A 24,810-nucleotide genomic window follows, 5' to 3' on the forward strand; every position below is an offset into this window, starting at 1 on the left:
CACGCCGCGCGTGAGATCTGGGACCGAGGCGGCAGGGGTCTTCTTTGAGCCCCAGCCCAGCAGTCCAGTATTAGTCCAGCCCTGTCACTCGTCTCGTCCTCCCGCCGGTCTCCAGACTATCCAGCCGTTTCTATCCTAGTCGTCTCCGTGCGCGCCCGACACTCTTTCCTTTGCATACTTGCACGCGTCGTTGTTGTTGCTGCTGCTGCTGCTGCTGCTCCCACTGCGTGAGACGCTCCTTCCCTTTCCTTGTTCTGCGCCTGCTGTTATAGTCGTACGCCACTGATCGCATGCCGCGCCTCTGCTCACCACCCGGCCCCCATTCACGTCAGCGAGCACTGCCAATCACCCCTTTCGCAACCACGCCCGCAACCATTTCCACTGTCCACACCACTTGAGACCACTCCTGCTCGCCCATCGACATCCGCCTCCCCTTTCCCGGCCACTGCGCCGCCATGGCGCCCTCGACCAAGCTCACGCTGGACAAGCTCGCGACTTTCGACGACATCATCACCGACGCTGTCATCGACAAGGTCTATGGCTGGTTCACCATCCGCAAGAACAAATGTAGCCGGTCCAACGCCCTGCGAGGCCTCGATGGCGAGCACGTCGCCGACATCATTCGCCAACACGTCATCTGGGACAAAGATCCTGCCGAGGCCGTGCAGAAATTGCTGCAGTTGCCTCGTCTGCGTCGGTTCCTGGCCGACCTAAAAGACGAGCGTGACCAGGAGCAGTTCAGGCGACATCTCCGCAGATATGTCAACATCTACATGCCCGACTGCCAGTTCGACGTGACAACTACGAATCGCTACACCATCACAGAGCACGAGGCCTCAATCACCGCACGGCGCGACATCAACCCACGTGAGGAGATCAAGTACCTGACTGGCGTTCAGGTGGCCATGACCGAAGAGCAAGAGAAGACTTTGGAACTACAGCGCAAGGACTTCAGTTTGGTCATATCCAGTAGAAAGAAGACCCGCTCTCTCTTTCTGGGCCCGGCACGCTTCGCTAACCATGATTGCGATGCCAACGCGAAGCTCACCACCAAGGGCTACGACGGTATGCAGATTGTTGCAATAAAACCCATTTCCGAGGGAGAGGAGATTACTGTGTCATATGGCGAGGATTATTTCGGTGATGACAACGAAGAGTGTCTTTGCAGTACATGTGAGAGCTTGCAACAGAACGGATGGGCACCAATGAAGCGAGTAGAGCGCAGCGATGTCGAGGAACCTACTGAGCAAACCGAAACCACAAATCATGAACAGGATGATGTCGATTCTGAAGACATACAGCCGTCTGTAAAGCGTCGGTGGGAAGATTCGGCCATTGAAGACCCCGAGTCTGACTCCATGCCGACATCCAAGCGAGCTAAATTTGAACAAAAGACCTCGCCGACAAAGCCTGACGAGTCGAACTTGCTGCGAATGACGGCATTGAAGAAAGCTCATAGTACATCGTCATTACGACAGGAAATTGCTGTTTCGAGCATAGAAGATCCATCCAACAACTTGGCCACACTCCCGCAAATATCACGCGAGATGCGCAACCAGCAGCGCGAAGGTTTCCTTACAGTGAGGACGGATGAAACCGTTTCTTCTAGGGAAATCTCGCCGCAATCTTCAATAGCGGCTGCATCGCCCAAGTCTTCAGAATCGACGGATGCCACATCAATCGACGAAGATCATGTTCAGGAAAGCGGCGAATCAAAAGACAAAATCGACACACAGACAATCCATGACCAGTCGACACTGGGAGTAACGATAGTGAAGGAGGAAGTTACTACGACTACGGTAAACGCCCCGTGGCCCTCTCTACCTGCAGCAGAACCAGACTCTATGTCCGATCTCAGCGAACTTTCTGAGAGTTTCGAATTTGACGATGGAAATCAGCAGATTGTCAAGCGCAAGCCACACCCCGTTATTCGAACCACTCGCTCTAAATCGCGCTTTGACGTTCAGAACCGCGTCGGAACGCCCATTACGATCGAAGACGGAGACGAGGCCGATTATGTCGAGAACACGCGCAAACCGGGTGACTATATGACTTCCAATGCCATGCTCTCCGCCAAAGGCTCCAAGTGGGTCAACTGTCACACATGTGAAATGGATTTTGTCCAGCAGGAGGGAAATAATACTCGCAAGGAGTGCCCGCGGTGTGAGCGTCATTCCAAACTGTATGGTTTTCCCTGGCCAAAGACGGAAAGAGAGGGTAAGCATGACCGAGAACAACGCATTCGTGACCATCGTACCGTGCACCGCTTTGTCGCACCAGATGAGGAGCGCCAGTTGAAGCGCGACAAGACGAGAAAGATGATTAGAGACAACATCAAAGAGCGGTTTTCAACACCGCGCAGTGCTAGAGATACCATGAGTTCGAGTGTCGAAGTTGATAGTGGACGCAAGAGAAGAAGAATCAGGAAGACCATGTAGGGCATAAATCTAAGAGCCACGCTTTCGAAAAGAAGGTACAGAAAGACTTGAAGAATAAGAAGGTGGACTCTGGCCTTTGTATATTGACATTTCCGACACACTCTTTCCACAAAATAGCATATAGCGAGGCGCTTTCGGCGAAGGAGCTTGTACGATATCCGACAATGATTTACCGCATGGACACGTTTTATTAATGGCATCAAGTTTTTAGTTCACCTACAATATTGAAGCGGCTTCCTATGAAGGTAGATGATGAATCTATTTTTTTTCACTAGCATGTGAACCTTACATGCAGTAAAGCATACCGTTTTGTATGAAATTAATCAGGTCTTACATTGCAAATACGAAGGAAGTGGCGAGGCGCTTTCAGCCCACGAATCTCGAATACGACGCGCAGACGCTCATCTGCCTCTTGAAGGGAGACGACAGTGATACGCATCGCTTTTTTTTCTCCACATGGACCTGATATAGCAGGAACGAAGACCAGAGTTTATTGCTCTTCAACATGCTGTTCGTCTTGCACTCCAAGAACATATCCACAGCACATACACCGCGAGAGGGAGGAGAAGAGGCAGTAAGAAAGGCAAAAGCCTAAATATAATTTTTAAATTCCAAACAAAGGACGTTCTAGAAGGCCCTACACTATACGAACGTTATCGCGGTACACAGGTGCCACCGCATCCGCTCATTGGCCACTCCGTCCACTCGCTTAATTTGGATAAATGCTCGTAAGGCCCGGATGGGGGACTTGGGTCCAGAGCGCAACACACGGAGCGGTTATATTAGAGGAGGGGGGGGGGCGGGGGAAAATGGACTCTATATGCGGTTGACGGGAGAAGCCATATCGAAAGTTGAGTGGGTGGGATCTACCAGGGACGGGATTTTTCTTTTTACAGTTTACTAGGGAGGAAATGGGGGAGGAAGGTTGATGATAAAGTGATTGCGGAGATTGAAGCAAGTGAGGCAGGGAGGAAACGGGGTATATAAAGGAGAGAGGGTTCATTGATTTTCTTTTCTTTTTTTCCGTTTCGTGAGAGTGGATTGAGAAGCATATTTTTACGATCAAAGTCTTGATAGCCCATTTACCATAAGGAACGACACGTTCATTCTTTCCCATCCCTTTTCTTGCTCACACAGACCGCCTCTGGCATCGTTTCTTTTTCCCCTTTTCCCCCGTCTCTACCGATTCCCCAAGGAAGAAAAGAAAAGAAAAAAATGCACGCCCGCATCCTTCCGTTTCTTAGCCTCGCGCTCCTCGCCGTCGCCGCTCCTCCTACTCCCCCAACAATAACGCGCCTTGTCTTCTCCGGCTCCGGCTGCCCCAACGACTCGGGCTCTGTCACGTCCGACACGACGACTCTCGGGGACTCGGCCGGCGTGTCCTTTTCCCAGCTCAAAGGCGACTCGACGAACAATTGTGGCGTACACATTCAGTCTTCTGGTGCAAGTCCTGGCTGGCAGGTTGCGCTCCAGCAGGCGGATTACGCGGGCAATGTGGAGTTGAAAGGAAACAGCGGGGTGAATACGCTTACGCAAGTTTTTTGGAGCGAGAATGCGGGGGATACGGTAAGTTTTTTCTTCTTCTTCTCTATTGTTCTTTTTTCTTTTCCTACGCTTTGAAAAGTCGATCACACACCTCGTTCTCCCGGAAAAAGGACAAACATGACTGACTGTTTTTGCTTTTTTTTCTCCGCTACAGGGTCTTCTCTCAGGTGGCTTGATGAGTACAGGGCCAGACGTCAAGGATTACGTTACGGTGCGGAGTAGCGCTTCGGATCTCAAGTGGTCCAGGTGCACGGGGTCAGATGGCAATCCGGGGATTCTGAATGTCAACTTTCGACCGGTTGTGCAGGGCGAGTTTGGGAAATATGATTTCAAGCATGCGAGGTGGACGCTTGCGTGGCGGGAATGCTAGCTGGGTGCTTTGTGTGGCTTAGATGGGGTAGAGGAAGACTTTTAGAGGGGGCTGTGCTATGTAGTTTTGTATATTCCTTTTGTTCTTTTCTCTTCTTCTTCTTCTGCACCGACTATGATACGATATGGAGTAAATGATGCATTCTAGTCCTTTTGATATACCAAGACCTCATAGAAGTATGAGATGACATATGAGATGTCATATGAGAATCGCACCAGGAGCACACCTGATTATTCCCATACGCCCTCAACTACAGTATCATAATGTAATGCCGCTTCCTGAGCATCTCCTCTCCAGCCACGCTCATCAAATATTCCTCGGTCCGCAGATCCCTGCCTTCTCGACCACCAGCTCAAGTTTATCTCCTCCCAAGCCGCGAGCGTTGAACTTGCTATGCCAGCATCCATCTTCATCTTCTCCAGCTGCCGCAAGTGCAAGTGCCTTCGCGTTGAGTTTCTTCAAGTCCTGTTCCTGATACTTCTTGGTCATTGCATTTGTTGGGTTCTTTTCGTGGCCGAGCTCGATTTGAAGGCTTCTAGCAGCATGGTTCGCAGCTTGTAAGGTAGTGTACACCTCTGGGCGCCCGTGAGGACGGTACACACGGACAGGTTCGCTAACCTTGCCTTTTCTACTGTCTGACTCCGCGTCGGAGTTTGCATCGGAATCATCAGAGTCGAGCAGCTTGAACAACCTCAAAACGTAGACAGTATCCGATATGAAGAACGTATCCTTAACGGAATGATGCGTCTGGTTTGCCAACTCGGAAACGTAATCGCGTTTGACATATATCTGCGTATATTGTTTTTTGGCTGGGTATTCGAAAGGCGCTATGATGCCAGTCAGAATCATGCAGCCGTGTTCGTCTCGTTTGCTGCTCTGCTCGATGGTCATGTAGCCCGGATGTTGTTGTTTGCTCTGAAAATATCTCTCCGCCTGTGCATTTGCATCAAGCATACTGGTAAACGGACGTACAGTTATTTCACTAACCAAAGCCTCTTTCTCGTCCTGCTCACTGTACCACTGCTTTTGAGAGATTGAATACTCAAAATAAGGTATTGCATCTGCAGAGATTCCGGGACATTGACTGAGATCCAAAATCCTGCTGCTGCTGCTGCTGCTTGCTTGGGCATCTGGGGTTCCTACACGAACAACCGGTGGAGATGCTTTGTCGGCATCTACTGCTGAACACGTTTTAAAGACGGGGCTAGTTACAGGCGTGCAATCTGGACTTTCCTTACCAGCCTTTGTGTTCATCCTAGTGCTAGCCAGAAACATATCCTGCTTCTTGGAGCTCGCGTTATTGATATCGCCAGTACCACATAGAATGCCAGAAGCCTTAACTTTTGGTAAAATTTGCTTCGAGGAAGATGAAACTGATTTAGGAAGTCGTGTGGGCTTTTGCAAAGCGCTAAAATTGCCCAAGCCTTGCTTCTCGGGTTTCGAGTCGCTGTTTAGTTGTCTATGATGAGTTATCGGACGAACCCCTTCAATGAACGAGGGTTTTTCTTCGGTGGTTTCGAGTATATCGGCTCTGCTCCTGGGTTTTACAGCATTAAACTGCCTCAAAGCACCCATCTCTCTTAACACAGGAAGTGTTTTCCCAGGCTTCTGAGCAACTTTCGCCTTCTCATTCTGTCCTTTTGGGAGGGGATTTTCTTGTGGGCTCTTGGTAGGTACTGGTAGTGCCGAATGAGCAGCAGTACTCACAGATTGCTGCAAAGGTTGTTGAGCCGGACTCGGTGGTAATGCCTGTAGTTTGTTCTGATCCAACTCTTTGTTCTTGCCCAAAAGTGCCCGAATGCGAGACTTATCGAGCTGCTTTGTTGGGAGGGATTTTGGGGTAGGCTTTGTCTGTAAGGTGTCTTGTAGCAAAGCTGGTCTCGGAGAAGCACAAACGTGATCATTCACATCTTTCATATCGTTGTCATCGTTATCATCGCTATCCCATATAAAGCCGCCTTTAGTCTTCGGTCGCTTCATAGCACTGCTAGAAGTGTCAATTGGCAACGGCCGCTTCTTTGACGTAGCAGCATTTGCCTTAGCGGTATATGCTGAAAAGTTATTTCGGGATGACATCTTAACAGCCTTCTAGATGTCTGGTCTGCTTGTTGTAAGAAGGACCGATGATTTCTCTGCACTATGCGGAGGGATGTGGATTCGATTGCTGAGCTTCTAGGATGCCTGCTCTCGGTAGCAGTGGACTCACCAGGTTTATAGATCAAATGTATAGAACTTGCTACCAGAGAGATAGTGAAGCTTTAGTAAGAGCTTAGGCTTCATGTGGCACTAAAAACGAGGTAAGGCTTGGTAAAGTTGACTTCACTTGGTGAGGCCCTCCGAAAACATCAGTGCTATAGAAGTCGATAGATGTTTTAGATCTACTGCCAGAGATACAGGCAGATGAGGTGAGAGATCTCTCGACAGAACGCATATCTATATGTCTATCTTGACAATTCTCTCTCGTGAGAGTCAGATGCCTGAAATCGATATGGTTGCAACAGAAAGACAACAGTGGCTGAATTTGAACTGAGCGTTTTTCCCGTCAGCATGTTGCTACTCATCATCAAAGGTCAGCAAACGACAGGTGGATTACAAGGAAGTCAGATAGAATCCTGAGTCAGGCACTACTTCCCAAAGTACTTGTAACAAGTGTGTTGCGCTAACCAATTTTGGGTCGTGCATACTCGTCCTCGTAGATGTATCAAGTGTCGATTGCCGAATTTGCAGGATTTGCCGCTGAGTCATCATGCCCCCACACTCTTGAAGGAAACCACGCCCATGAAATGTATCGAACCCGATGCACTTGCGACATTGAATTTTAAGTCTATTCTCCAAAATGACCCAAGGAGTATCCGAAGGCCCCGAGATACCAGTACCTGACAAGGCACTGAGGGATTTGGCAAAAAATGTGGCCAAGGTCTTGCCTAATTTCGAACAGGAAGAGGCGGCTGCTGGTGTGAAGTAAGCATGCAAAGTCCGTGTGCTTTGCTTTGATGATATCGAACAAGACTAACAAAGTCTTAGAGAACTTTACAGAATTCTTATTCCTGTTCTGGAAACTGCAGATCTGGCAGATTTGGAGAACAGTCATCGTGCAGCTGCCTCGAATGCACTATGCGCAATCATTGAGCACTGTACAAATTCTCAATGCCAATACGCGCGGGAAGAGATTCTAAATGATGCAATTTTTATCAAAGCCTTCAACATCTATCTTCAGCGATCCGGCGACGCAAAAGGCAAGTCGATGAGGCAGATGCTTTTAGTTCTTACAAGTGTGATTACCAGAGACCAAAGCCTACGCGCGATCGAGCTTCGAGAAGAAGCTACTGCCTGTTTTCTGGATATCATCTGTGAGCGTGAAGATAGGATCAAAGTAAAGCCAGCTTTACAAGGTCTTGCGCACTTTTTGCTCAAGGAAGTGGTCTCAGTATCGGAGTTGGTGGATCTTTACAGAAAACAGGCGAAGCACTCATCTGGTGCAACCGAAGATATGGCAACTTCCCAGACGGTCTTTCTGTCCTTTCTTGCCTGGGTCGTTCATCATGACACTTCCCTATCTGCAGGCCATTTGATCAAGAACTTCCTCACAAAGGCTCGCACCTCTCCAGATTATTGGAAGCAGGAAGCCAATGGCAGGCACCTACCGCTTTGGATAGAACCGGTAGCGGAAACTTTACGAGACTGGCCGGATCGGATACAGGAATTCAAGACCCATGTATTTCCTCACTGTTTCCTACCAAACATTGCCGAATACACACCATTTCTATCGTACCTTCACTTTGGTTCATACATTCCGCACAATGGTGTGCTACCAGAAGAACTATCGGAGCCTAGCAGATTTACTTCATATATTGATGGACCAATGGAATTCAGAATCTTGCTTGCAGCAATTGCAACTGGTAAAGAGCTGACCATCGTAAAAGACTACGGTAAGAAGACGGCACCGTGATTCGATATTAATGTGTTCAGACATTTACTTACTGACCATTCAGATTGCAAAGTGCGGAGTAGCATAGAAATTCGCGATGGCGCTATTTATTTGCCTGACAACATCGCAGGCAAATGGATGACTGATCCCGAGCCCGAAGTCAGGCTTGCAGGGATGTTTCTCTCAGTCTACTCAACTTCTGTCACAAGAGTTGTCAGCAGTAGCGTCTTTCAAGCATTGAAGCGTAACCTCATTCACCTACATACCGATACAGACGCCAACTTTCGAAGAGAGGTACATGGATATACACAAAAGTTGTTCGACCGCCTAAGGGCAAGCACAGCCACTCTTTCGAAAGGAATGCTGAAAAATAGAGTTGCTGATCAAGCGCGACTGCCTTTTCCAAAAACCGCATTCGATTCCGATATCTCCGTTTCCCATCCCAAGCAGCAAGACTCGCTTCTGGAATCACTTTCGTTTGTTGTCTGGTATATAAGGTTTCTCGAGTGGGAGCTGCGCCCAACTGCATCCTATCAGAGTCGTATTACAGCCCTTAGGTCTCTTATCATTGTGCTACGTTCAGGCGTGGATCCTGGCGTTCCAAACAATAGTCTCTCAAAGTCAGCGCAAGGGCAGTTGAACTGGGCTCATGGAATTCAGATTGGAAACAATAAGCTGATCCGATCGCTACTGGATCTGATACTAGACCCCTTTGATGACGTTCGAGATGCGGCCGTGTCAGTTCTACAGCTCTGCTTATCAGCCTTACCAGAACTGGGTAAAAGACGTGTGATGTCGGCAGTTCCCTCATTCATCGTACGAGCAGAGACCATCATGCTCCGGACCGGACGAGCTGACCAAGCGGACGGTGTTGCTCGAGCCTATGGAATGATCTTCAGCTCTGCAGAGAACGGAGAAGTAGCTCTAGGGAGTTCTTACTTTTCTACAAAGTTCCAAATTTTTGAGCATCTCCAGAAACAGCTCAAGGATACGTTGGCTATAGCACATAAAGATCTTTCGCAGGCTGTTGATGGACAGCCTGTACATGGTATCTTTGCGGCATTGCGATATGTGGTGGATCAGCCTGACTTCTATGCTTTCGTATCAGACATGTCACCAGGTGCCTTCATCAATTGGAAACGTCTTCATGGCGATGTTGTAGAAAGCATCGAGAGCCTATGGAACTGCGTTTACCACGTCCTATGTGCAGATGCGCCAGAAGGGCACATTCCTGAAGAGTTGGAAGACGAGGGAAGTTTAGACACCAAAGAAATTCTGAGCTACTCATGGAGAGGTCTCAAGGAAGCAAGGTAAGTAATTGGTGACTTCCGAGGAGTTTTATTAACATCTTGTAGTGTCTTACTTAGAACCATCATTTCAAAAGCCCCCGTGGGTGATGCAGAGGGTGATCTTGTAACACCGCAGCTCTTCGAAAAGCTAGGGCGGCTATGTTTCACCCAGCTGTTGGAGCTGCGGCATCGAGGCGCCTTCTCGACTGTATCCCAGACCTTTGTAGTTTTCTGTCGTCGTTGTGTAACGTCGAGTATTCCCTCTCTTCGCGCGTTGCCAGAAGCGTGGTATCAGGTACATCACGAGATTGTGTAAAATTTCAAAGCATTTGTTTTAACGTATACTAGGAAACCCTACGATCTATTCAAGACAAGTCCGATGCCATCACTCGGAGATCTGCAGGTATCCCAGCGGCCATGTCTGCCCTATTGGCTGCTGAGCCACAGACCAACGGCGACCTCTTCCCTCGAGCGATGAAGGATCTTACTGCAGAAACACTGGTCGAAGCACGAAGCGCAAACATTGAAGAGAGTCGTCTTCCGCAAGTACATGCACTTAATTGCATCAAGGAGATATTTACCACCTCCAAGCTCAGTGTCGTTTCCGAAGCATACATTGGCCAGGGTCTTGAGTTAGCCGCAAAAACACTCAGCTCACCTATGTAAGAAGGTCTGATTTTTGTCTTGCTCCACACTGACTTCTGCCGTAGATGGCCTCTTCGCAACTGTAGTCTAATGCTGTTCAAAGCCCTTATAGAGAGGTTGCTTGGCAGTGATGAAGCTCAAGATTGGAAAGAACACGATCGAGCTAAGACGTCACGCTTTTCTTACGACAATTACCCCAGCCTCGTCACAATATTGCTTGAATTACTGAAGCCGAATGGCAACCGAAAGATTATGGACACGCCCGAGACGGGCAGCTCGCCTCTTGATCTGCATGGCGCTGAGGGTGTCTTTCCAGCCCTCCAGATTCTGCGTCAAGCAAGACCACCGCCTGAATATATTTCAAAGATGCGGGAATTAGTCAAGGAGCTTATTCCAAGCCCGCATTGGCACATGCGAGACATGGCCGCAAGAACTTATGTGTCGCTATGTTCCCCAAATGAGGGGGTTGAGGCCCTTGGTCTCATCCTGGGCAATGCCCCTGTCAGCCGCAATGGACAGCATGGAATGCTCCTGGTGGTGAAGTATTTGTTGAAAAATATTCTTCGCAACTCGAGCCAATTTAGTGGGTTTTCCCTTTCATTCAGTCCCACGATCAAACTAACCATTTACAGCCCTGGACCGCTTTGCAAGTGTAATGCAACAGATTTGCAGAAATGGACCCATATGGTACGCTTCAAGCAATTGTATGTTTGTCAAATCCGCCTTCCTAGACGTTGTCGGCTTGTGTGGCATGAATATGCTCCGCCAAACCAATACCGTCTCGGTGATGGATAGCTGGGCTGACCTTGCCGGGTCCGTCTCCATTGGTCCCGAATTCAATATCGGACCTAGTAAACATCACGGAGACGATCTATTCCGCAGTTCTTTGGCCCAAGTCTTCACCATTGACCGCGTAATCATGCGGCAAACTTCACTTGGCATCATGGTCTCAGACGAATATCAAAGCATTGGCGACGCTCTGATGCTTCTCGCAGCCCAAGACCCAGATACTTGTCTAACCGCTCTACGCACACTAGACACTATAATGAAGTCTACGCCGTCTGAAGACTTGACCATTCCGCTCTCCTTGGTACTATGCCACATTCACCGTGTCATCTTCGAAGCCACAGACGCAGAAGTAATCTCAGCCGCCCAATATGCACTCGCCTCGGCCCTCACAAACAGCCAACGCCTCCACCACAAGTTTTTCTCTCTCACTACACCAGAACAGATCATACTCACCTTGGCCAAGCTAGAATCCCAGTGTCTCGATGGACCGCCATCAAACATGCAAAGCGGCTTGCATCTCGTCGCTTTCTTCCTCGACCACGCATACGCTTCTCTAGCTGAGCAGCGCAAAGACGTCCTATCCGCAATGTCACGATGGATCCGTCTTCTTCGCAAGACAATCATTGACACGAATCCCTTTGACACACGCTTCGCTGCAGTCCAGTCTCTATACGCACTGCACTCCACTCTGACCGCACGCCCCATATCAAACGCGGCACGCGCCTTACTCCTGAGTCTCAGCCTGGTTCTCTACGACCTCCTCAATGACGACGACGACGAAATCCGTGATCTAGCGGCGCGCACAACGGGGAATTTGCTTCGCGCCCAGGGATACACGACGTTGGTGTGCAAAGATACCGTGCCGATACTGAGCAGCTATCGTTTAGCGCTGTTTACATGTAATACTTTCCACTCAACATCGGGAGGTGTATTGGCTGCTCAGGCTCTGCACCGTCTGGCAAATGCCAGTACCACGGGAGAAGCACTCTTTTCCACGCCTTTTGTCGAGACATTCGCGCGGGAGAGGCAAGAAGACATGGCGTTGTTTGCGCAAGAGAAGCAGAATCTGTACAAGGACGATGTTTTGGATGTGCTCCTCTGGTCGCGCGTATTACTTCACCTGCCTGCCTCGTCTGTCTCTTTGACGTTGAAGTCAGGACTGGCAAAATGGGTGGCGGATGGCCTGGCTGCGCTCACAGAAACTGCGACTAAGGAAGAAGATGGGGCGTTAGGATGGAGTTCGAAAGCCGAAGTCTTTACGCTGGGGATGCGAGTCTTTTGCGGGGCCGAGGTAGTCATGGGATGGGGTGATGTGAAGACAAAGGGTAACATGATGGTGGCACTGGGCAAATTTTTGCATGTGGCAAAGAACAAGGGCGTTCATGGCTTGTGGATTGAGAAGATAGAAAAGGTGGTAGAGAAGGAGGTGTTGCGGGTGCTGGGCAAAATCAAGGAGAGCCTGGACGAAGTATGAGGTGCACAATTCGAGTGAGTCACGTTTTTCAGGTCAGAAATAGAATGAAGTAAAGAGTTGATTTCCAAAATGATCAACAATAAATGAACAGCTGGCAAGAAAGGAAGCAATGTCATCCCCACAAAAAGAAAGTTTGAGAGACGGTAGAATTATCACGCAAAGTGTTTACCGCCGATAAAACATGTTGATGGGACTATCGCTTACTTGCCGGCTCACACTCCCATACTTGGCCTGCCATGCAAAGAAATAAAGCAAGGCGGCGAGCGGCTGTCCCACAAGACAAAAACTGACCCAGAAGATCATGTTACCTGCAACCTTACCTTGAATGCACCTAATCTTCTGGATGACATCGGTGAGCGCAATGAGTGGAATCTGAATCATCATGCCCGCAAATGCCACACCAATGATGTTATGCGTGGGCACTCCGACAAGCAGCTCGTGGAGTACACCGGAGAAGAAGAAGACAAGGATCTGGGCCACGGGAGGAGGAATACCACGACCGACTAAAGGAGAGTAGATGTGCCGACGCATGAAGTTTGTCACCGGTTTGTTCCAAGTTGTCCAGTAGGTGCGAATAGACGACACATTCCACCAGTCACCGTAGAATTCCCGGTCGCCAAAACGCATTACTTCGGCAAGGGCATTGAGCGCCGACTGGAAAAGAGCAAAGAAGCCGCAGAGCCAGCAAAATACGGAGATGGTGGAGAGCTTCATGACGCGCTCGACAATAGAGGTGAAGTTGAGGGTGAGGACCTTGTCGAGGGAGTTTTGCAACAGTGGCGCAGCGTATTGAGCTGATGCAATCCAGATGACGATGCTGAGGCCCGCCACCTCGAGCAATCGTTTGAAGACAAAGTCCCAGCGTACTCTGTCCGTTCGGGGATAAACAGGCTGGTAGACAAGAGTCGGTGCCCACCAAAAGTAGCAGAGGTTCTTCATGTTGATGTTTTGCGGGTATGGGCACGAACTGTATAGCTCAGGAAGCGGATCGGCCTGTTTTGGGTGGAGGTAGGCATGGCGCAGGTCGCGGTTCGTGAGTGCGTATGAAGCGCACTTCAAGAAGACGATGACGGCGTGCAGTTCGCATAGGGTGCCAATTCCCGGGTGGTAGATGTCGTAGTAGACATACTTTGTGGCGATGTAGAGATTTGCGACAGCATTAACGCTGTGGAAGAAGGCTATCATGTACCAGGTCAAGTTGAAACTGCGCAGTGCTGCTGCGTACTTGGCGGGACAATCGTTGTCATGCTCCCCGGCGATGCGGGCATGCGCTCGGTTGGCCTGCCAGGCGGCGGCCAGTTCGATGAGGTATGTGACGAACAGGTGGGCAGGGACGAGGAGGTAGAGGAGCAGGCCGGTGGTGACGTCGGAGCGGCTGTAGTCGTGACAGGAGAGACATATAAGGACACCATACTGGTCAGGTTAGCATGGTCAAAGACGAATGCATAGCGGAGACGCACCTTTTGTAGGTTCACAATCATCAATCGCAAGTTGGACACGACTAGTCCTGTTAGCCATGGGCGAGAGTGGTTGGAGTTGGGGAATGCGTACTGAGCACCAGGATCATGAGATTCCTGAAGCCAACAAAACTGGGGCTCTTGTCTGCATCGTGGCTCAGGCACGAGGTGCGCGTCAGGGCGTGTGTGGCGAAGACATGGCGATATTTTGTGTCGCGGGCGAATTTGGTGGTTTTGTTGGTGGTGGTAATTGTCGTGGTGGTCGCAGTAGGAGTCGCGGATTCTGAGGCGTCCTTTCCCCGGAAGACGGCAGTGTTGGCGGCAGGGGGGAAAGGAGAGGCGTCAGTGGCAGAAGAGGAGGCCATCTGGGTGATTGTCGTCATGATGGGAGGGCAAGGCGACTGGTTAGTAGTAGTATATAAGGCAAGGCGACTTGTGCCCAGAGCGCAATGGCTCAGGGTGGTAGTAGCGACTGGGGCTTGTGGAAAGGTGCGGCAAGCACAAGGGCGGGAAGAGGCTTGTTTGAGCGTGAGCGTGGGCTGTGGCGGGCGAGGTGGATTTGTATGCTCAGCAGCTGGGACAAGCCCGCCATGACGGCCACCCTCGGTCTCTGCATTCTGGGCTGCTGAGAGATACGAAGGCCCGTCTGAATTTCTGTTGGGAGTTGGCCAAGCGGGGGGTCTGCACGGTGATGCACCTCGCCCACATCCTAGTACCGAGGGGATTAGTTCTTGGTAGAACATAGGCAGAGCCGTTGGATGGTGGCTTGTGCTTGCCCCCCATGTACGCGCCTCGTGTGGCGTAGTGTGGCTTGTATCTTGTGGCTCTGTGGCTTGGCGGACGTAGGACGCGACAAAGCACGCGCTGCACTGTACTACTACCACTTGCGTACATACTCTTCCTGTGCTCTACATACAACCGCAGCTGGCCCATCGTCACCAATCCTCTCGTTTCCGTGTCGTCCCTCTTTGCTGTGATCCCCTTGCCCATGCGCACCAGCTAGGCAAGGTTGTCTGGCAGCAGCAGCCAGCATGGAGCGCGAGTACCATCGCCCCGAATTCGAAGGCGGCCTGCGTCCCCGACCGAAACGTGAGTATCACTACTGCACATGCCTGACCCCCAATCCCAGTCGACACTCTTTCTATCCATCATGCACTGCACTTTCTGTGTCGTGCTCGCGACATGGCAATTATTGGCCTTGGGAGCTGACTCGAGTCTGCAGGTGCCGTCACTGACTATGGCTCGACAACGGTGCAATGGATGCGCAATCGGCGCCCACGGTACAAGAACATGCCCAGACCAGAGGTGGAGCGGCCGAGTGCAAGCTACATTGTCGATATGCAGCCTCCTGCAGCGCGCATCGCCAGTGCTGCCGAATCCATACCTGCAAAGGCGGTACATTCGTCGCTCAACAAAGTAAAGCATCCCATCAACGTAGTCAAGTGGACGCCAGAGGGGCGGCGCTTGCTCACAGGCTCGACTAGCGGCGAGTTCACGCTGTGGAATGGCATGGGCTTCAACTTTGAGACCATTATGCAGGCTCACGAGGCGGCTATTCGCGCTGTCGAGTACACCTCTACCGACGACTGGCTGCTGTCTGCCGACCAGACCGGCGTCGTCAAGTATTGGCAGACCAACTTCAACAACGTCAAAGAGATACAGGCGCACACAGAGGCTGTGCGGGGGCTCGCCATAGCTCCCACTGACTCCAAGTTTGTCACATGCGCCGACGATACCACACTGAAGATCTGGGACTTTGCGTCAAGTACCGAAGAGTCGACGCTGACAGGACATGGATGGGAAGTCAAGTCGGTCGACTGGCATCCGCACAAGGGGCTGTTGGTATCGGGATCAAAGGATCACCAGGTCAAGTTCTGGGATCCGCGGACAGGCCGCTGTCTGACGACACTTCATGGACATAAAAACCCAATATCAAAAACCATGTTCGAGCCTGTCCAAGGAAACATGCTAGCAACCTGCGCCCGTGATCACACCGCCCGCATCTTTGATATCCGAATGATGCGCGATGTCTTACTGCTCAAGGGTCATGAGAAAGATATCATTACAATGGCGTGGCACCCCATGCACAAGAACCTGTTGTCTACGGGAGGTGTAGATGGCAGCATTCATCATTACCTCCTCGACGAGCAGAACCCTCCCCCAGGTGTTCCGCCGTCAATATCACCCTATGATGCTGCAGACTCGCAAAACGCCCCTTCGCAAACTATATATCCCGCACACAGCTTGCAATACGCTCACGACTTTACGGTCTGGACCATGGACTGGCATCCGCTCGGCCACATCCTCGCCTCTGGCTCCAATGACCGTGTCACTCGTTTCTGGACACGCCCCCGACCTGGCGATACAAACTACATCAACGATCGGTACCATATTGGCCAAGCCGCGGCAGAAGCCCAGGGTACCTTTGACCGCAGCCAAGGCCGACGACAGAAGATGGAAGAAGAAGAACAGGAAGCAGAGGATGAAGCAGAAGGCCTGGTTGACCAGAAACTCCCGTCTAGGAACATGGTCGGTGCGCCCTTCCTTCCCCCAGGTCTCTCACTTCCAGGACTCTCTGCACCATCAGATGGCACTTCAAGCGCTCTCCCAGGCATTGGTGGTGCAAGCCAACATTCTATTCATCCTCCTCCGCCACCACCTCCACCGGCAGGAATGCCTTTCCCGCCCCAACCAAACGCAAGCGGCGCACCCATTCCTCCTCCCTTCTCAGGCATGGACCCATCTCACATTGCCCAACTCATTGCCTCTGGCTCTCTGCCGCCTCCTCCGCTCCCCCACGGCCACGGCCCGCCTCCACCTCATGGCGGAAACGCTACTGCTCCTCCTCCGTTTCCTCCACCCCCGAATTTCCCTGGTTTCCCACAGGGAATGCCACCGGGTATGCCGCCTCTTCCCCACGGCATGCCTCCTCCTGGTTTCCCTGGCTTTCCGCCTCCGCCACCTCCTGGTGGATTGGGCAATGCTGCGCCGCCGCCCGGATGGCCTGGCCAACTCCCGGTGCAACAGCCGCAGCAACAACAGCAACAACAACAACAGCAGCAGCAGCAAGGATTTGGAGGTGGAGGTGGGCAAGGTGGTGCAGCAGGCGGCGATGGTCTGGTAAGGAAGAGAGCGCCATTACCGGATCAGCAGGATGCGTTGAAAGCAGAAATGAGTCAGGGGAGGTATAGGAAGGCGAGGTAATCATTTTTAAACGTCTACGTATGAGTGCTGCGAGGGAGTTTAGCTACCAATTGTCCTAGTGTACGAAGTCAAGATTATGCGAAGAATTCACTTTTACGAGAGCAGTGATTTTGGCGTTCTTTTCTCCTTCTCCTTCTCTTCCATTCTTTTCCGATCATGAGGAACTCTTGAGAAGAGAGGGGGGAATAAAAAGTGCTTTATTAATCGATACTTTTACTCCTTGTCCTTTTTACTGTAACGGGATATCCAAACCACTCTTTACATTTCCTCACAAGGCTTCCAACAAGCCCGCATCCGTTATGTCCTTAAGACACTGCACTTTTGCCTTCTCCCGCAGCAAGGCGTCGCCCCCACTCTTTACAACCGCCTCACCAAAATTCCACAACTCGTCTAAAAATGCAGGTACAAATGTGCCAGGGCCCTTGACATCGTGTCGCTCAGCAGCAATCTGAGCCGCAATTTCGTAATGCAAAATGGCAGCTACAGCGGCATGAAGTTTATCCTCGGGGTTAGCAGCGAGGTAGGCGGATATTGTGGTACCTAGTGTACACCCACTGCCCGTGATACGACCGAGATACTCGTGTCCGTTCGCAATGGCGTATGTGCGTATGCCATCGGATACCACGTCTATCGCGCCTGTCATGAGGACGAGGTTGCGCTCGCGAGCCGCGAGGCGCTGGACAAGATATGCTTTTTGGGCTAGCGAGAAGAGCGAGGCGCCACTGTCTACACCGCGTTGCTGCGAGCTGTCCGTCACCGTGTACCCGGATGCACGCGCTACGGCTAGAATCTCTTTTTCGTTTCCTTTGATCAGGTCGAAGTAGCCGGTGCCCATGAGGGTGGAGAGGGTGGCGCGCCGGACGGATGTTGCGCCTGCGCCTACGGGATCGAGGACAATGGGGCTGCCGGCGGCGTTGTATGCGGATATGGCTTTTTGGTAGTTGAGAATGCCGTCAGGAGTAACGGTACCCATATTCACGACCAAGGCACCGCCGAGTTGGGACAGGTCGTGGGCTTCCTCGCCGTAGTTTGCCATGATAGGCGAGGCGCCAATGGAGAGGGCGACGTTGGCGGCAAAGTTTTGGACAACGAGGTTGGTCATGTTGTGGGATAACGGACCCAGCTGCTTGACCCTTTGTGTGCCTTTGACCGCTTGGGCTAGGAGAGACGTGATTTCGTCTTTATCCTTCTCGTGCCGAAAGTGTGGCTCGGTCGACTTGAGTTTGAACGGTGGTGGGGTTTTGAGAAGCTTCAATAGGTTTTGTGAGGCAGCACTGGGGTCAGAGGCCCCGACTATGGCTGATACTACGGCAACGCCGTCAATGGTTTTGGGCTTGGGTTGGATAGGTGTTGGAGCAAGAAGTTGGTGAGTTACGCGCTGCACATTCGAGGCGTTCACTCCACCTATGCACACTGTCTTGACGTTCTTTTCTGCTTCGCTCCCTTGGTCAAGGTATCCCAGTATCTTGCGAATACCAGGAATGCCGATTATTTCCTTTGTATTTTTCTTTGTGTTCGTGGCGTAGAGAGTGCCAATGCCCAAATAGTCTGCTCCTCGTTCAACGGCAACCTGGGCCTCTTGGACGGAAGAGACGGTGGCGCCGATGATCTTGTCTTTGCCCAGGATACCACGGGCTTCGACTACGTTCATGTCATCCTGCCCCAGATGCACACCCTCACAACCGACGGCCAATGCGACGTCAACACGGTCGTTTATAACAAGGGGAATGCCGTGTGCTCTGCATCTTTCATGCAGGGCTTTTGCTGTCGAGATGAGGAGGCCGGTGTCAGAGGTCTTGTCTCTGTACTGAACAATGGTGACACCGCCGAGTAAAGCGTGTTCAACAACATCAACCAAGTTGCGGGAGCCGAGAATGGCTTCTGTGGAGTCAGTCACGAGATATAGGCTGTAATCTACTTTTTGACCGCTCATCTTTTCCGTTTTACATACGTTGGGGAACTCCAAAACAAATGTGACCCCAGCATGCAAGGTCAAGACGTTGGAAGACGCTATCGGAGATGACGCAATCGAGACGGGTTCGGCGCAGGCCTTCAATTGGCTGGAGAAGAAGCAACAATGGCTTCAGCAGCACACGTTTGCCATATAGGTACGTGCACGGTATTTGTGCGGGTGCAGGTGTGTGTGCGTGTGTGTGCAGTGCTCTGAGATTGCTGTGCGGGGCTCAACCACGGTGCCCCTCGTTGGAAAAAGCACATGTCGACAATGATTGGCAACGGGTCTCGCAACCTATATGTAGTACACAAGTGAATACATGCGCATGCTACATCCACGTGTGTCGGCTGCTATCGCTGAATTCTGGCCGGCCATGCACATGGTTGATGGTTGAGAGTGGAGAAGGGTGGCTTGGAAACGTGTTCTCTTCGCCACCACATCCCGCTGCTTGTGCTGGTGGTCAGCAACCAGGCTGCAGAGGCAGAAAAATGTTTGAGCGGCAAACTAGGTGTAGGTGTAGGTGCCTTTGTCGCTGTCGGCCGGCTTTATGCAGCAGCAGCTTGCTGAAACAATGCCTGGCAATGTGGTCTGCTTTGTCGTTTGGCCCCAACGGATGCGTGTTGGATGACTTCCATGTATGTAGTATACACGACAGCTGGCGGCCTCTTGCTCTGGCGGCAAACACGCCTGCTCTGCAGGATCAATGCCTGGCACCCGCGTGAACATGCAGAAAAAAAAACCGTGCAATGCAAGGCTGCGGGCGTCGGGAGGGGTGTGGGCGGTTTGGGAGGGCGGATTGTGCTAGTGTGGCTCGGCAAAGTCGAAAAACTAACCTCTGCCGTCCCCATATAACTTCTCTTGACCACCCACGACTCGCTCCCACACGCACACTCACCCTCTGCACCGCCCAAAAATCCATCTACCGCATCCACCAATCCACACCACTGCCTCACCACGGGCATCAAGAGCACAACACTCTCAAACCCCCTCACCCGCCTGCTTGTCGCCCTCCCGCGACTTGCCCTAGCCGCCACCACAACCACCCCACGCCTCGAGGCCACACGCACAACCCGCTCCTCAGAGTTGCCAGCGACATCAGGAGTATATGTATTCGCGCCAACGCTACGCCTTCCGAGTCGAACCTCCCCCCAAACTGCAAAAATTTCGCTGTATGCGGATACCAAGCAGTACTATACACCAGACCAACGGCTAATCCACTGCCCCTCCTGACCCCGAGTCGCGCCTCTCTACCACCCCTACTACCCCAGAGCCTGCATTTGCGCATGTCTCTTTCGGCCCTCGTCAATATACCCGACCCGACCTTGTCTGTCCGCACGCTGCACCACCAGTAACAATCTCACCCTCCTGTTCCCCTCACCACCGTCACCATGGCCACCGTCAACATTCGCCGCGATGTCACCGACCCCTTCTACCGCTACAAGATGGAGCGTATCCAGTCCAAGATTGAGGGCAAGGGCAACGGCATCAAGACTGTCATTGTCAACCTAACCAGCGTCGCTGGCTCGCTCGCCCGCCCCCCTGCTCACGTCATCAAGTACTTTGGTTTCGAACTTGGAGCCCAGACAAACACCAGCCCCAACGACGACCGCTGGATCATCAACGGCGCCCACGACGCCAGCAAGCTGCAGGACTACCTCGACGGCTTCATTTCCAAGTTCGTCCTCTGCAAGAAATGCAAGAACCCCGAAACCGACGTCCACATCAAGGATGGCAACATCACGCTCGACTGCAAGGCGTGCGGAAAGATTTCCGAAGTTGACCCTCGTCTCAAGCTCAGCTCCTTCATTCTCAAGAACGAGCCCAAGAAAGGCAAGAAGGACAAGTCTAGCAAGAAGGCTGAGCGCCGTGCCCGCAAGGAGGCCGAGGCTCGTGGCGAGGCCGGCTCGCCGGACAACGGCAGCCCCGGTGACAGCGCAGAGGAGAATGGCGATGACGGCGACCTTGCCCTCGAGGCTGGCAGTGATGACGAGCTCACTCGCCAGATCAACGAGGGCGCCAAGGAGATTGAGGAAGAAGATGCCAAAGAGGTCGAGTGGTCCATTGACACGTCTGAGGCGGCCATCAGGGCCCGTGCCCAGGATCTCCCCGACGACCTCAAGCGCGCTCTCGTCATTGAGGAGGACGAAGAGGGTGGCTCGAGCTACGACACTTTTGGCAAGTGGATCATCGACACGGGCGCAGAGAAGGGCGGCGTAGAGAACCTCGACAATGTCGACATCTACATCAAGGCCAAGGAGCTCGGTATCGAGACCAAGCACCGAACCCTTACCGTCATCCCTCAGACTCTGTTCACGGAGAAGATTGTCAAGCAGATTGACGCCCGTGCTCCAATGCTCAAGAAGATGATCACATCGGACAAGCACGAGAAGGCTTTCCTTGGCGGTATCGAGCGCTTTGTGGGCATTGAAAAGCCTGAGCTCATCCCTCAGGTATCTGCCATCCTGCTCAAGGTGTACGAGAACGACCTTGTGTCTGAGGAGCAGCTCCAGACGTGGTGCTCCAAGGCCAGTAAGAGGTATGTTGACCTCAAGGTTAGCAAGACTGTTCGCAAATCGGCCGAGCAGTTCAAGAACTGGCTTGAGCAGGAAGAGAGTGAGGAGGAGGACTCTGACTAGAACGGCTGTGTTGACAACCGTGCATGGTGAGAGTGTGTAGGTCAGCCGACTGCCAACTGTCTCTACCTCTGCGTTGCTTTTATGTCGGCTTGTTCCTAGTTTGGCATTGCTTGATTCTAGTTGAAGATGATCCTGTATTCTCTCTCTACTTTACTCTACTCTACCTAGCCAATCATTAGAAGAAGAAAAGGTTGATTTTGCAATACCCCGCTTCATTGCCATGTACTTGCATGTGTACTTGGCTACTTGAGTGCACCTGTGCCCCACTACCGTGCCGTAGTCAATTCCTTCCACCAGGTGCTCGGGCCCACGCTGGGCACACGGCGAAGTCTCTGCGTGCATGTGTAGAAACGCCATCCGAGCCCATAGCCCGTGCTACACCTAGTCAATGAGAACATGTGCATGGCGCGCACCTGCATTCCCGCACCCCCACCCTATGATTAATCTTCGCTTGTTCCCTGCCACTCACGGCTTGTAGTTTCTTATGCTGTTCCACTCACACTGATACTCCTCCAGCACCCACCCTCTGCCCTTTGCCATGCAAAATAGCGGCACCTTGGATAGCGAGAGAGGAAAGGAAGAAAAAAGCAAGCATCGGACCTCGCCTACTTTAGTGCCCCAGGTCACTGCCGCGTCAAGCACGTCCTCAACTCCCACACGGTTCATGTCCACCCGCTGGGAGCTTAGTCTCCGAGGTTTTGCCCCACAGAGGCAAGGATAAGTGGGGGTTCCATGCTCTGGATCCCGGCCAAGAACGCCTTTTTTTTCCAATCCACCGCTCCACGGTGGGTGGAGCGCGCGACGCGACTGGGTGAGTGAGAACCCAAAAGTCTGGCTTATAATGTGGCCGGCCCCTCGTCCTGGCTACAGCCCTTTTCCAAGCAACCGTACGCCTCGTACACCTCTCGTGAGCGACTTTGGGGTTTTGCGCTCACGTCAAATCCGAAAAGCTCCCACAGGTTATTATCCTCGTCTAGTATTCGACCTTGATCGCCCATAGGCCTAGCGTCATGAACCAAGTCCAAGTCCACCCTGCCGAGGGCGTTGTCGTCCAGGATGCGCACCAGCAGCACTACGATCCACAGCCAGTGCACAAGACAGGCCCCGGCCACTATGTGACGTCTGAAAACGAGTTGCATAGCGGTGCGCCAGCCAACGAAATCTTGGAACGCGATGTGCAGACAAAGGGACGCTGGTTCCAGTACATCAAGACGAAGCAGTTCTGGGTAACGCTAGTAATTGGGCAGGGTATGCATCCATGTCAACCTACTCCAATCCAATGCAGCACAACTAACCAAAAAAAAATTACGCAGTCCTTGCCATTTGCATTACCTCGACAAACACTTTTTCTTCTTTGCTCTCGGCAGAGGGCACTTCGATTCCCGCATTCCAGACCTTCTTTAACTACGTCCTACTCAACATCATCTACACCTCATATACCCTGTACAAGTACGGTTTCAAAAAATGGGTCCGTCTCGTCGTAAAAGATGGATGGCGCTTCTTCATTCTGGCCTTCATGGACGTCGAGGGTAACTACTTTGTTGTCCTGGCGTACCGCTATGTAAGTTGTACTCCCTTGCGTTCATTTGATGAGCAATCGCTAACACACCTGCAGACTACTATTCTTAGTGCCCAGCTAATCAACTTTTGGGCCATTGCCGTTGTCGTCATCATCTCCTTCTTCTTCCTCAAAGTGCGCTATCACTACACCCAAATCTTTGGTATCCTTCTCTGCATCGGTGGCCTAGGCGTAATCTTCGGCTCAGACCATATCACGGGCAGCAACAGCTTTGGCGCTACCGATCAAGTCAAAGGCGACTTGTTTGCTCTCCTAGGCGCCACTTTTTATGGTCTCTCTAATGTGTTCGAGGAATGGTTGGTTTCCGAACGGCCTCTTTACGAAGTCGTTGGCCAATTGGCTTTCTGGGGCATGTTCATCAACGGCACGCAGGCTGGCATTTTCGACCGCGCTGCCTTTCGCAGCGCCACGTGGAACGCAGATGTCGCCGGCTACATTGTGGGCTACACACTCATCCTCTCCCTCTTCTACTCGCTCGCTCCTGTTCTCTTCCGCATGAGTTCGGCCGCCTTTTTCAACATTTCCCTGCTCACAGGAAGCTTCTGGGGCGTGGCTATTGGTGTCAAGGTGTTTGGGCTCAAGATCCACTGGATGTACCCGATTGCATTTGTCTTGATTATCATCGGTCAGGTTATCTATTTCCTGAGGCAGAGCTCGGTCGGCGAGGCGCTGAAGCCTTGGCTGGGAAAGAATCAGGAGAGGGGACATGCTGGGTTGGGGACGGCGAAGAGGAGGGTCGAGAGGCCTGAGGCTATTGTTTGAGGATGTGCTTCTACTACATGGGATGAATGAGTGGATTGTTGAGATGTGAATACCCTGGTTGATATGAGGTTTATGTATTGCTATAATCTTGACCTGCTCAATAATAAATGATGCGTTTCTCCCACCAGAAGAGTCATGCCACTCGAAGTGTTGTTTTAAAAGATTCGTGTTAACTGTACAGAGGGGTGACACGAAAAAGGAGTAATATAAAAACTTGCCGTTTTTGAACTACTATAACTAACTACATATTACAGAAAATCCTAATCGGGTTAGTTCATTTTAAAACCAAGAGGCTAAAATTTTGTCCTAGATTGATATAGCGCCTGCTTAATAAGTAAAGAGAGGCTAAAAACTAGGCTAGTAAACGGGTATTTAAGTCGGGTTATTAAATATCTTAGCGGATACTAGTCTAAAGTTAGCAAGTAGTAGCTTATTTTAAAGCTTAAACCTAGAGCTATAAGTTTCTAGTAGAAAGTTAAGCTCTATTTCTAAAAGCTAAGTTTTTAAAGTTAAAAAATAAAAAAGTTTATTAGATAACCTAGCTATTGACCTAACTATAACGGCTGAGTCCTCTACACGACCAATATCCAAACAGGATCCAAACTAGGTCTAATTAGGTCTAGTAGAAACTATAAGGATAAAACTACCTCGTAATTAATAGTTCATTTAGTAGTTTTTTAATATCCTTTTATATAAGGCCTATAGATATTTAATTAGATTCTTAGATTTTTTATATTCTA

General features: G+C 51.3%; 9 protein-coding genes across 9 annotated transcripts; 6 read left to right on the forward strand and 3 right to left on the reverse strand.

Annotated features, from left to right (window-relative positions):
• Nucleotides 1-455: 455 nt before the first annotated feature.
• Nucleotides 456-2,438, forward strand: COCMIDRAFT_106770 (uncharacterized protein; the record flags this gene model as incomplete). The annotated part of the gene is made up of 1 exon (XM_007694084.1): nucleotides 456-2,438. The coding sequence occupies one exon, from the start codon at nucleotides 456-458 to the stop codon at nucleotides 2,436-2,438; it is 1,983 nt and encodes a 660-aa protein (XP_007692274.1).
• Nucleotides 2,439-3,653: 1,215 nt separating this feature from the next.
• COCMIDRAFT_9042 (uncharacterized protein) lies at nucleotides 3,654-4,353 on the forward strand (the record flags this gene model as incomplete). The annotated part of the gene is made up of 2 exons (XM_007694071.1): nucleotides 3,654-4,004; nucleotides 4,138-4,353. The coding sequence occupies 2 exons, from the start codon at nucleotides 3,654-3,656 to the stop codon at nucleotides 4,351-4,353; spliced, it is 567 nt and encodes a 188-aa protein (XP_007692261.1).
• A 306-nt stretch (nucleotides 4,354-4,659) lies between these two features.
• On the reverse strand, nucleotides 4,660-6,429 carry COCMIDRAFT_106724 (uncharacterized protein; the record flags this gene model as incomplete). Its single annotated transcript, XM_007694085.1, has 1 exon — nucleotides 4,660-6,429. One exon carries the CDS (start codon nucleotides 6,427-6,429, stop codon nucleotides 4,660-4,662), a length of 1,770 nt encoding a protein of 589 aa, XP_007692275.1.
• A 760-nt stretch (nucleotides 6,430-7,189) lies between these two features.
• Nucleotides 7,190-12,478, forward strand: COCMIDRAFT_9044 (uncharacterized protein; the record flags this gene model as incomplete). The annotated part of the gene is made up of 7 exons (XM_007694072.1): nucleotides 7,190-7,314; nucleotides 7,378-8,282; nucleotides 8,346-9,591; nucleotides 9,637-9,865; nucleotides 9,919-10,232; nucleotides 10,281-10,798; nucleotides 10,848-12,478. The coding sequence occupies 7 exons, from the start codon at nucleotides 7,190-7,192 to the stop codon at nucleotides 12,476-12,478; spliced, it is 4,968 nt and encodes a 1,655-aa protein (XP_007692262.1).
• Nucleotides 12,479-12,643: 165 nt separating this feature from the next.
• Nucleotides 12,644-14,318, reverse strand: COCMIDRAFT_9045 (uncharacterized protein; the record flags this gene model as incomplete). The annotated part of the gene is made up of 3 exons (XM_007694073.1): nucleotides 12,644-13,891; nucleotides 13,939-13,979; nucleotides 14,030-14,318. The coding sequence occupies 3 exons, from the start codon at nucleotides 14,316-14,318 to the stop codon at nucleotides 12,644-12,646; spliced, it is 1,578 nt and encodes a 525-aa protein (XP_007692263.1).
• A 648-nt stretch (nucleotides 14,319-14,966) lies between these two features.
• On the forward strand, nucleotides 14,967-17,139 carry COCMIDRAFT_106760 (uncharacterized protein; the record flags this gene model as incomplete). Its single annotated transcript, XM_007694086.1, has 2 exons — nucleotides 14,967-15,024; nucleotides 15,158-17,139. The coding sequence occupies 2 exons, from the start codon at nucleotides 14,967-14,969 to the stop codon at nucleotides 17,137-17,139; spliced, it is 2,040 nt and encodes a 679-aa protein (XP_007692276.1).
• Nucleotides 17,140-17,407: 268 nt separating this feature from the next.
• Nucleotides 17,408-19,072, reverse strand: COCMIDRAFT_29978 (uncharacterized protein; the record flags this gene model as incomplete). Its single annotated transcript, XM_007694077.1, has 1 exon — nucleotides 17,408-19,072. One exon carries the CDS (start codon nucleotides 19,070-19,072, stop codon nucleotides 17,408-17,410), a length of 1,665 nt encoding a protein of 554 aa, XP_007692267.1.
• Nucleotides 19,073-20,481: 1,409 nt separating this feature from the next.
• COCMIDRAFT_9048 (uncharacterized protein) lies at nucleotides 20,482-21,729 on the forward strand (the record flags this gene model as incomplete). Its single annotated transcript, XM_007694074.1, has 1 exon — nucleotides 20,482-21,729. The coding sequence occupies one exon, from the start codon at nucleotides 20,482-20,484 to the stop codon at nucleotides 21,727-21,729; it is 1,248 nt and encodes a 415-aa protein (XP_007692264.1).
• A 1,010-nt stretch (nucleotides 21,730-22,739) lies between these two features.
• Nucleotides 22,740-24,070, forward strand: COCMIDRAFT_9049 (uncharacterized protein; the record flags this gene model as incomplete). The annotated part of the gene is made up of 3 exons (XM_007694075.1): nucleotides 22,740-22,977; nucleotides 23,043-23,290; nucleotides 23,345-24,070. The coding sequence occupies 3 exons, from the start codon at nucleotides 22,740-22,742 to the stop codon at nucleotides 24,068-24,070; spliced, it is 1,212 nt and encodes a 403-aa protein (XP_007692265.1).
• Nucleotides 24,071-24,810: the final 740 nt, after the last annotated feature.

The sequence above is a fragment of the Bipolaris oryzae genome (genome assembly GCF_000523455.1).
Source record: "Bipolaris oryzae ATCC 44560 unplaced genomic scaffold scaffold_196, whole genome shotgun sequence".
NCBI lineage: Eukaryota > Fungi > Ascomycota > Dothideomycetes > Pleosporales > Pleosporaceae > Bipolaris > Bipolaris oryzae.